The sequence below is a fragment of the Pteropus alecto genome, unplaced genomic scaffold (assembly GCF_000325575.1).
Source record: "Pteropus alecto unplaced genomic scaffold, ASM32557v1 scaffold196, whole genome shotgun sequence".
NCBI lineage: Eukaryota > Metazoa > Chordata > Mammalia > Chiroptera > Pteropodidae > Pteropus > Pteropus alecto.
Window position 1 is genome coordinate 4,423,509 of NW_006439717.1, and position 12,773 is coordinate 4,436,281.

The following is a 12,773-nucleotide window of genomic DNA, read 5'->3' on the forward strand; positions in this document are numbered from 1 at the left end:
AAGAGTGTAAAAAGGAACTAGCTTTAAATGCCTTTCTAAGAAGTTTGAACTTGAGTCTGAAGGAGTATTTTTGAGAAAGAGAATGATAAAAGTATATCTTCGCCAAATTCATATTTTGACCTAGTCCTTTTTCTGAATTCCAGACCCATAGATCCAGTTACTTTCTAGACAGCTCTACTTGGAAGCCCAACGGAAAGTGTAATTTGGTGTACTAAACTATCTCAAGTCCTTCCTCATCCCTGCCACCCACATCCACACCTCAGCAAAATCTTGCTCTTCTTCTTGTAAATAATCATCAATCAAATTTTCCAAGCCATTATTCATGACACCTCCCTCTGCCTAATATTTGAAGCCAACAAATCACTAAATTGCTTTATCTTGTTTCTTTCTTGGAAGATTCTATCTATGTTTTTTCTTTCTATGCATCCCCACTGCTACCATTCAATACAGCTATGTGCTTAAGAGCACAGACTTGGAGCCCGACTTCCTGGGTTCCTATCTGAAAACTGATGTGTCTTCTTGGGAAAGTTATGTTATGCTACATTTCTATGCCTCAATTTCCTGATCTATACAATGGGGATAATAATTGTACCTTCCACAGCTATTAGGAGGATTAAATGAGTCATTATAAGAAAGTACTTAAAATCTGGTAATACCAGGTACTATATAAGTGTTTGCTTTTATGATATGACCATCTCTTGCCTGGACTACTGAAATAGCCTATTGATTGATCTTCTGGCTTCAAGTTCAAATCTACTCAAATCTCTTTACCAAGATGAGGTCAAAGGAATCTTTCCAAAGTGAATATCTGATTATGATTATTTTTTTTTGCAATTCCCTAAAATGACGTTATACTTTCTTAACGATGAAGTTCAAACTTCTTAACACGACCTTTACTTGGGCCCTGAGTATCTATTTAGCTGCATGTTTATCTACTCTATTCTGGACATTCAAGTCATACCAACATTTCTGTTCCTTCAAAACATCTTGATGGCTTTAAATGTTGTGCCTTCAAGCACACTCTTGCTTCTGAGTAAACTGCTCTTTACCACCTCTTTGCTTGGCTAAATCTTATTCATAGTTTAGTTGCCACACCTAGAGAGTGTGTATGTGGTCAGAAGAAAGATCCCAAGAGAGCTACCAAAGGAGCATGTTGATAGGATGCAAATAAAGAAAATTTATCAGGGAGAGTGAATAAACTGTGTCAACTGCTGCTGCTAGATCAAGTTACCTACATGTTTCTCCATATATGACAAATACACATCAATCATTGTAGTGAGCTACTTTTTACTCTATTTCTTTATTGTAGGTGTACTTTATTTATGAACACACATTCTTTTTGTGCCTGGACATCTTCTCTTCTTATGTATGATTAAAGGGCTATGTAGTAGGATGTATTGGTAGAGTTTGTGGTCAGAGAGACCAAAAAACTACGGTTAATGTTTTTTCTGCTTATAATAATTCCTAATTATAAGAATATTTAATGGGAGGCAAAGATCCACTCATCAAATATACCATATTATACTGAATAAATTAAACGTAAAGCTACTTTAAAATCTTCATTTCCATCACCAAGAGAAAATTTTCTCTGATCTGAAAAATATATATATTGGTTAATATATATATTAACCAATATACCTTTAAAAATATTTTTAAAGTATCTTCATACTGGCTAACAGTTCTCCTTTTGATCATAGTCTATAATTATAAGCATTATTATCCTTGGCAAATTAAGCTAATATAGTTCATTGTAATTATAATAAAAAAAATTGGCCATTGTCTTAATTCATTGGTTTTGTTGAGATGAGAACTAATTAAAAAATCAAGGTAAATAGAAATATACTGTGTGACTTATTTTCGGGAATGTATATATGACAGAACTTAAGTATTTAAGAATTTAAATATGGCTAAAATATAATTTCAACTCATCCATGTCTCCAATTTTGTCGAAATCAGAAACAAAAGAAACATATTTACTAAACTCTATCTATATTTACTAAACTCTATTATAAAAATTTTGAAGTAAAATCAGTCTACATTTCACCTAGTTAAAAGCTATATGTTCTATCTTCTCTCTAACCCACTTTTTCTGCTGCGATTTAATTTCTTTCTTGACCTTTACTCAGAAGAAACAGATGAAATAGGAAATAACTGCTTACTGCCACTCATACAATATCCCTGAAATGTATTTTGGCTTGTGACCTTTAAATTATGGGGATAAATAAAATGAATCATGTCTCCTCCTATGGACCTGATCTGTGGGTCAAGATGTTTGCTTTTCATCTGTATGAAAATGCTTCAGGCTGTGATTGCCATGGAATAGGTGAGGTCAGGTGAAGAATGGGCAGTTGCCAATTGAGTCAGGCAGGAGATGAAATGATAATGTGAAATGGAAAAGTTAAGAAGTGGTGGATTCTTTGTGAGTGACATGGTAATTGCTGATGGTGCCTTGCCCTCCCATTGGTGAGAAGCAGGGTGTAAAGACAGTGTGAAAATGCCCGGACTGTAAGGGAAGAACACCCCAACAGACCATTGAAAAGAGCTTATGTGTGGGTGACATGGCTGTGAGAATAGGGCTTGAAATTGAATAAAATGCCTCAGGGTTCCTGTGACATCTTATCTTCCACAAAGAAAGGATTTTCTGTAAGTACCATTTTAACATTGAGAATGATTTCTCCAATAAAAAAAAATCACAGGCACTTTTAGAAATTCCCACAGCCAAACTGTTTTTGTTTGATAAAGTGAGCCTTATTCTTAACTTTCAAAATATATAAGAGTTACATAAAGCCTAATGGTATTTACAGAGGTATAAAAGTTAAAAATCTAACCAAGGTTATTTGGTGTTTGAAATCAAGCATGATAATATTTTCCTGTGAAATCCATAGATGATTAACATTGCTTTCATCAGAATTTAATGGAAAATGCATGCCAGTAAGATGAAAATTAATTTACAGCTGAATGCTTTATGTCAGGAGACAACTCGGCTGATTGCAGTTGTTTGAAACCGAGCATATTCTAAGCACACTGCCTGCTGCCTTTTCTTGGCCGTAGATATTGATGAGTGTGGCACCGGCAGGCACAGCTGTGCCAACGATACCATTTGCTTTAACTTGGATGGTGGATATGATTGCCGATGTCCTCATGGAAAGAATTGCACAGGGGACTGCATCCATGATGGAAAAATTAAGCACAATGGTCAGATTTGGGTGTTGGAAAATGATCGGTGCTCTGTGTGCTCATGTCAGGTTGGTATAAATATAAAATTTTAATCATTTTTATTGAAGTGTAATTTATATATATTTCAAGTGTACAGCTTAATGAACTTAGAAAAATGCATATATACATTTAACTACCATCAGAATTAATTTAACAGAACACTTCATCTACTAAAATGTTGCCTCTGTCCTTTCTTAGTCCCATATCCCCAGCCCCAAGCAAATACCATTTCCAGTCACTATAGATTAGAACTGTATTTTCTAGGGACTCATATAAATGGAATCATATAGTACTTACTCTTTTGTGTTTGGCTTCTTTCTCTCAACATTATGTTTTTGACATTCATTTATATTCATGACATACACCAGTAACCCATTCCTTTTTGTTGTTTAATAATATTCTAGTATATGAAAATAATGCGATGTGTATAAATTTTGTTGATAAAATTTTTGTTGCTAACTATGCTGTTGTTTCCGTAGTCACAATATCACCTTTGAATGAATGCATAAATGAAGGCAGAATGGACATGCTACGGCCTAGGACTTAAATATATCTATTTTGGGCTCTATTTTAATTTTAGAACAATGTTCTGTTGCATGTACATAGTTGATAATAGAGACTTAAATTACAGTTAAATGAATTATACTGTGTACCAAGGACTCAATTATTATGGAAGAAATTATAACAGTTTGTATAAAAACATAAGGTCTGAAATATTTCATAAACTTAACAATATGTAAGTAAGACTTTTTGACTAGCTACCAAATATATGCCCTCACACAAAACAAAATTTAGTTAGCATTCAAATTACTATACTAATAAACAAGTACATGTATATTTATATACACATTTATGTGCACATAAGGACCATGTAGTGCTAATCATTTTATAGTGGCCATTTCTGGAAAATTTTGTTTTGGTCGAGTAGTGTGTGGAAAGGAAATTGGAAATTTTCCAGCTTGGGTAATTTCTGTGTGTTGGCTACAAAATAGAACTTTAAAGAAAATCAATTATATTGGGTAAACAGTGTGAATTATCTCAACTTCAAATCAACATCTGAGCTTTTATATATATTATATATATGTAGGATATATATAATATGTATTTGTATATATGTACATATATGTATATATGTCTACACACATACATATGCTAGTATATTGAGAAATGGAGGCTTTTGCTAACTGCTTTTTCTTCCGTCTCTTATAGAATGGATTTGTAATGTGTCGACGGATGGTCTGTGACTGTGAAAATCCCACGGTTGATCTTTTTTGCTGCCCTGAATGTGACCCAAGGCTTAGTAGTCAGTGCCTCCATCAAAATGGGGAAACCTTATACAACAGTGGTGACACATGGGTCCAGAATTGCCAACAGTGCCGCTGCTTGGTAAGTTTAACTACATGAAGTGCAGGAAGAGTTTAGATTCAGAAAGCAACCTTGCCCTCCCCCACCCACCAGTACGCAGTACCTGGCCATAGATAGTGTTGGCGTTTACAAAAAGTGAGCCTGGTTAAAATGACAAAATGATGGTTATACAGTCAGGACCTGAGAAGGAATATTCTGGGTAGACGTGGTACACCATGTTGTGTATGTCTTTCAGGAGTATCTCCAGAGCTCAAAAGAAGAAAAGACTCAGTTTCCTCAGTCTCATTCAGTGTAGGCTTACTTAGACTCCAGCATCTAGAACAGATACCTAATGGCATATACAAGCACTCACTAAATGTTTGTTATGAATAGAACAATGGCATTTATGAAAAATATAATTTTTTTCCAAATAGAACTTTTTAAATCCATTTCTATCAGACATGCTCAGACTTAAAGAACAACAACAACAACACTTTTTTTCTCCTAAAGACCATTACTGTAGATGTAGTTCTGGTGAGCACCCTGTTTTACACATAATATGCACATGTGATGAATACTTATCTGGAGTGTTAGAATTCAATGTGTATATATATTTATAAAACTTCTACTGGAAACAGTAGGTAAAAAAGAAAATGTAAACTTGATAAAGAAAACACCAGTCTTTTTTTCATTTGACCAAATTTCTTGTTTCTGTCTAGTGGGATAAATGAAAAGGAAAATTGGCCTGTGTGTCTTTATAGAAGAAAGTTTCACAGATGCTACTTTTAAAGTTATGGCTAGTTTTATTTTTATTTGTATGAGGATATTTTTAAGGCAGTGCTTTTTTGTTGCTCCCTTTTCATACTTTCAACCCAAAAATCAATTGAAAGAGCAAGGTCAGTTTCTGTGCCTGAAGGCTGCTTTCATCTACAAAACCATGAGATTCAGAATTATGAAGAAAACAGAAAACAGGTGGGAACTACATTTACAAAGATCCAATCATACAATTTTCCCACGTGGAATAAAAAGGCTGAAATCAGTTCCTAATTTTGTTCTTTTTTTTTTTTTCAAAGTCCCTGTGCTGAGAAACATATAAACAAACAAACAAAAACTGTCAAATTCCCTTCACATTTCAGTTTATTTTCTCATAAATAGACAAAACTTTCTTTTATGCAGAAGGAAATCAGTGAGAAGTTAGGTGGAAAAAAATCAAGAGAACTATTTTAAAAAAGGAATCTCACAGGCAGCAAGTTAAATAAAAACCCCTTCCATAGTAAATAATTCTCCTTTTTCATGGGAAAAATAGGGGCATGCAAATTTGATTGTTTTAAGAGAATGGTTTTTGCTTTTGTCTTATCGTTGTTCTTGTTTAATTGTTGAAGAGCGTTTTAAAATCCAGCTGCAGTATAGACCTCATCACTCAGATTGGACTTTCGTAGATACTCTGCAAGTTTCATGGCTTTGAAGGTCTGAGTATGATAAATTGAGTGTGCAGTAAACAGCGTGCTCCCTCCCTCTTCTCCTCCCTCCACACTCTTCCTTCCTCTCCCTCTGCCTTTGCACATCTGCTTTCCTTACAGCAAGGGGAAGTTGACTGTTGGCCCCTGCCTTGCCCAGAGGTGGAGTGTGAATTCAGTGTGCTCCCAGAGAATGAGTGCTGCCCACGATGTGTCACCGACCCTTGCCAGGCCGACACCATCCGCAATGACATCACCAAAACTTGCCTGGATGAGATGAATGTGGTTCGCTTCACTGGCTCCTCTTGGATCAAACATGGCACCGAGTGTACTCTCTGCCAGTGCAAGGTAAAACCCATTAAATTCAGGTAGGGAGCACTTGGCCAGCTGCACCGAGAGCTCATAGATATTAATGCGCTTAACCTGGCCAATGGGAAGCATTTTTTTTTTTTCCTATTTATTGTTCAAAGAGAGGTGGGAGAAGTAAATACTACTGTTCGTTAGCACTTATGCTGAGTGTCATGTGAATCCTCCCACACACATGCAAGGAGAAAGAGGTACATGGTCGGAAACCGGAATGATCAGTTATTTCTGTCACCAAAACAGAAACAACCTACTTAAACTGCCCTAAAGTATCTAACTGTACACATCTTTAAAAAACCGACAACACCAAATTTTCTGTTTCTTCTTTCATAATTGAAGACAATATTGTTTATTGATTTTTATCTGGTCCTTTTACGAGATCTGTAAGATATATTGACAAAGTAGATATATTTTCCAAAATGAAAATCAATAAGGCAAAAAAATAGGCTTATTTCTTGGTTTCTTGTGGTCAGTTACATTGAGTTGAAAATTTTAAGACCTGTTATTCACCATATTTCATTCCTACAGTTGGACAAAAATTATTATAAAGATTTTTCTTCTTATTACCATAGGAAAATAGAGCACTATGCCTCAATAAGAACAAATATACAAATAATGTAGTCAGAGTATATTGAATTCATAGATAGTGACAAAGTTGAAAGCATTCTACTTTGATTATTGTTTCTACAAAGATGTGATTTAGAGGTCATTGTTGTTCAGTTATAATTTTGCAACCAACACTAAAACTAAGTAAAAAATCTGTAGAGCTTAACAACAACAAGAAAGCAAAGATATTAGATTTTTTCCAGCATAGCACAGTTCTGTCTTTTTAAGTGAGCATTTTCATTTAAAAACACTTTTCAGTAGAGCAATCTAATTCAGATTCACTTAGTACAAATTTCTACTAGACTGGCTCAATGTAACAGGACAAAGTAATATAAAATGCTTTAAGCTTTGATGCTATTATCTATTTCAAACTAAAATTTCTAGCTCTTTCAATCAATGCAGTTTTCAGTCAAGCAAAGGTTTTTGAGTGAACATTCAATGCTGGTTTCTGTAAGTGCATTAGCAAATTTGAAAGTTACTACTACAATTAAAAGTTACTAATAATGTATATGCACTGTTGTTTTGATATACATTTAATATGAATGCAGTTAACAGTTCGTATCTAGAAACTTCTGCATAAATGAGCAGCAGGAAAATACTTTCTGACATTTAATTATCAAATAGAGTTGAGTCCCCTTGCGCTCTTAATCTAACTGTTAGATTATTGTTCTGAGCAATGACAACACAAATATATACCAGGTAATGGTATGAAAAGCACACTGAATATGGCACAGACAGATATTTTCAATAAGAAAAGTGCATGCAGTAATAGGCAGAAAAACATCAGAGTATTTTCTGGGGTAAAGAGCATGAATGAGCTTGTCAGTCACTGCCTTATAAACAACTATTAGGATTTTTTGGCTCAAGGTAAGAATGTATTCCAGAAAGTGTAGTTTGGCGTTAAATTCATTTTTTTTTTTTTGTCAGATAAGTGCTGATTCTCAGAAATTACCATTTGATGCTGGTTTCCTTTTCTCTTATTAAATATGAGTTGTTAGGATATGCTCAGTTTTACAGAATTTATTACAAATATTCACTTTTATTGTTTATTTTATGTTATTTTTTAAATAAAATTTATGCAGAACATAAATTTGGAGGTGAGCATTCTTCATAATTAGGTGCTTTCAGTTCATTGTTTTTATTTATCTCCCCACCCTACCCCTCTCTGGGTTATTCTCTTTAGTCCATCAGTACAAATTGTACGGGGTATTGGGCTAGTACCAGGGGTATAATGAAAAGCAAAAAACAGACAGAATCATTTCTAGAAATTATTGCCCAGCACCTTATTGTCTAGAGCTATGCTGTCCAATACGGTAGTCAGCAGCCACATGTGGCTATTTAAATTAATTAAAATTAAATAAAAGTAAAATTAAATTTCTCAGTCAACTAGCCACATTTCAACTGCTCACTAACCTCATGTGGAAAGTGGCTATGATATTAGATAGCACATATAAAAAACATTTCTGTCATCACAGAAGTTTTCATTGGACAAGGATGCAATATTTGGAATCGAAGTAAGCACTCAATAAATATTGGCTGTTATTGTTGATAGTGGGTAAATAGACATTAATTAAGTCATGAAACAGATAAAGACAACATTACAAACTGCGATGGGTGCTCTGAAGGGAAGGAGCACTGTGCTAAGAGGCTGTACAACCTGTGAACCAGTTACTTCCTAAGGAAATGACATTGCAGAGGAAGTCTGAGGAATTAGGGGTTAGCTGGGTGGAATAGAGTAAAAATTTCCCTTTTCTTTATAAAGATGTCTTCAGATTTCATTTGCTTAGGTTAAAAAAATGTTTCCTCCACTCAAAAGTTAAACTGAGTCAAAAATGAATTATTAAGGTTGTCTTTTCTAAATCTGAGATGATGCACCTTTATGATGGGGTCATGGTGTTTTCAGGCAATTATGCTTTGGGCCCCAAACAAACTATAGATGTATCCAATTGAGAAATAAGGAGAGATGAGGGATTAGGGGGTCATTTCCTTTAATAAGAAATCACTGAGCAGAACACTGAAAATTGGAAACAGGGGGCCTCTTTTAACTCCTGGGAAGACTAGATGTAATACTGAAGTAATTGAAGTATAGAAAAATTAGAGTTTTATAAAGTCGAAGCTACTCACTTCCTAAATGTTGCCTTCATATAACAGAAACGGGCCTTTGTACTAACGTAAGAATACATCTGTCTGAGGAAACAAGTATTCTATAAAAAGTGACATTATAATGAAGACTTTAATAGACAATCAAGAGAGCTTTGTGAATTGATAGAGGAAAAAAAGAATATTCTATAAATATTCAAATGACTGGACAGCATTTGAGGGAAGTAATTTATATGCTGTTACATATCAATAAATTTCACATGGAAAAAATATTAAATATTAAAAATAAATCAAAACAAACAAAATGTAATCAAATATTTATCAAAATTCTAGAAGAGAGATTCCTTTTCTAACTTGGAAGTGATAAAATATACCTCAAAGAAAATTTAGATATTCCATAGAAAAGCAAAATTAGAAACAAAAGTAGGAAGTCAGAACTGGAGACTGGAAAACTATTTTCAGAATATGATTTCTTTATTAGATTAAAAAACATAAAAATTAATAAGAAAAATGCTTATTTCCCCATATACAAAGCAGCAATGAATGAATAAACAATTCACTAAAAAACATGCAGCTATTAAAAAAGGAAATCTTTCAACTTTTAGTTGATACTTAAATATAAATTAACATGTGAATAATTATTTTCACATACTACAGTAAAAAAATTTTTCGTCATAATTCCCAATGCTGACAGAGATATACTGAAATTGTAATTCTTGTGCACTGTTAGGGACATTGAAAAATACATGTCAATAGCTCACACATACCCCTCCTTGCCAGCTCTTTGTTCCCACATAAATATCTTTTGTCCTATTAATTTCAGTTTTGTGACTCCATCCTAAAGAAATAATCTAAAATATGCAAAAAGCTATATGCATGACAATATTCATCTCAACATCATTTGTCATGCAGAATCAAGGAAGAAACCAAAATGTCCAACAATAGAAAAATAGTGAAATAAATTGTAGTAATTCTGTGATGCAAAATATCATGTTATATTTTAATTATATATTCTATACAATTCTATATAATTATAATATTACATGATTATATTATTCAGCCATTGTAGTACTAACAATGTTTACAATAAAAATTAAGATGAAATATGTATGATTATATGTGCACTTTGATTGCAAAAGGATTGAAAATAAAGGAATATAAAAATGAATTCTATGAAGATATACTAAAATATTGATAATTGTGGGACTTTAAAATCTATATTTATTATTTAGATGTAGGTTATTTATATATGCATGTTATATGTGCACATTATATATACATATATTTATAATCTGTATCTTCTAAAAATAGATGGATTAATATATTAATAATATATATCTTAAATAATAAATATGTTAGATATAAATATTTAAATGTATTATACATTATATATTATATATAAAATATTACTGAGAATTAGTCTTGATTTTTAGAGTTTAGCATGAAAAAAGTAACAGTGACCTCTTTAGTAATAAATATAGTGAGTGAGAAATAACAGGATGTTAAGGGAACTGACAGTTGCTATGTAAAAATAGTTTTTATAATTAGTTATGACAGTAGGTGTTTACTATTCATAGTAGCCTGACTAAATTTTAGTGGATTGCCTTTTATTTTAGTTTTATCAAGGTAATATTTATTACTGTGACATGCACAATTATTACGTGTATAATTTGATAAGTTTGATATGTCAAAATATAGAATATTTCTAACACTCTAGTTAAGTACCTTTGTGTCCTCTTCCAGGTAATACCTGCTTCCCATAGGAAACCTCAATGTGATTTCATTATAATAGATTTATTTTGCCTATTTTAAAAGTTCACATAAATAGAATCACACAGTTGTATTCTTTTATGTCTTCTCGTGATTTGACCATTTTATCACCTAGCAGGACTTCTTATCTCTATCAGGACTTCTAGACTTGAAGTCAATTTTGTTTGTGTTTAGCCACACAATGTTTTGTTTTGATCCATGTACTTTCAACCTTTCTATATTTAAGTGCATTTTTTATAGGTGATGTATATAATTAGTTTTTATGTTTTTATCCAGTGTGACAATCTCATTCTTTTGATTGAAGTGTTTAGTCTATTTACATTTAATGTAAGTTTTTGACATTGACAGATTTAGGGCTACCATTTTGCCATTTGTTTGTTATTTGTCTCATCTATTTTTTATGTTCCTATTCACTCATTCCTCCCTTCTTTTTGTTATTTACATTTTTATATTATTCTATTTCAATCATTCTTTTGGATTTTTAACTATAAATCTTTATATTATTATTTTAGTTGATGGCCTAGAGATTGCAACATATATATTATTACAATATAATTTTTACTGTATTGTAAATCTTTATAATTTAAAGATTTAATATTATACTACTTCATATAAAATGTAAGAACTTTGGAATCATATAATTTCATCACCCTTATAATAAGGCTTATAATTATGTACATTAAAATTCCATTTTTTTATTTTTGCTTTAAACGGTCAAATATTTTTTATGCAACATATATATTATTACAATATAATTTTTACTGTATTGTAAATCTTTATAATTTAAAGATTTAATATTATACTACTTCATATAAAATGTAAGAACTTTGGAATCATATAATTTCATCACCCTTATAATAAGGCTTATAATTATGTACATTAAAATTCCATTTTTTTATTTTTGCTTTAAACGGTCAAATATTTTTTAAGGAAATTGAAGGAAGAAAAAATACTATATTTTATATTTACCCATGTATTTACCATTTCTGATGCAATTTCTAATTTCTTCTCACATATATAAATCTCCATCTGATATCATTTCCTTTTAGCTTAAATAACTTTCTTTAGCATTTTCCATATTACAGATCTACTAACAACAAATTCTCTCAACTTACATATATCAAAAAATGTCTTTATTTTTAAAGGGTATTTTTACTAAATTTAGAATTCAAGATTGACATATTTGTTCCCAGAAATTTAGGTGATGCTCTATTGTTTTCTGGTGTCCCTTTTTTTGATGAGGATTCAGCTATCATTTGCATTTTTATTATCCTGTATGCAATATGTCTTTTTTTTCCCCTTTGTCTCCTTTCACAATTCTCTGTCTTTGGATTTTAAAAATTTTACTGACGCATTTAAACATGATATTTTTTGTCTTTATTTTCTTTGTTGTTTTCTGTGTTTTTTCAATGTCTAAATTTATGATCTTTCTCCAAATTTGAGAAAAATCTGGCCATTGTTTCTTCAAATATTTTGTCTGCCACATTTTTCTCCCTCCTAGTCTTCTGGTACTCCAATTATACATATGTTATATGGTTCAATATTATCCTGAACGTCACTGAGGCTCTTTTTATTTCAATATTTTTCTCTTTGCTTTAAGGATTGGATAATTTTTATTGTTTTGTCTTCAAATTTACTGACTGTTGCTTTTGTCATGTTAAACCCATCCAGTGAATTTTTCCTTTTCGATATTTCACTTTTCAGTTCCAAAATTTTCATTTAATTCTATTTATAGTTTCATTTCTCTGTAGAGATTTACCATCATTTTTTTATTATAACAATTTCTATTTACATCTTCAAACATATTTATAATAGACACTTTCCAGTCTCCGTCCACCAATAACGCCATTTGGATTATCTTTGAGTCATTTCTATTCACTACTTTTTTTCTTGATTGAGAGTCAACTTTTCCTGTTT

General features: G+C 32.0%; 1 protein-coding gene across 4 annotated transcripts in view; it reads left to right on the plus strand.

Moving 5' to 3' along the window:
* NELL2 (neural EGFL like 2) overlaps window positions 1-12,773 on the plus strand; it is a 300,528-nt gene that overhangs the window by 283,248 nt on the left and 4,507 nt on the right. For all 4 annotated transcript variants that reach the window (XM_006916875.1, XM_006916874.1, XM_015593155.1 and 1 more), the window contains 3 exons: window positions 3,052-3,245; window positions 4,426-4,602; window positions 6,141-6,365. In XM_006916875.1, coding sequence (XP_006916937.1) covers window positions 3,052-3,245; window positions 4,426-4,602; window positions 6,141-6,365 — 596 coding nt within the window. The remainder of the gene's footprint in view (window positions 1-3,051; window positions 3,246-4,425; window positions 4,603-6,140; window positions 6,366-12,773) is intronic.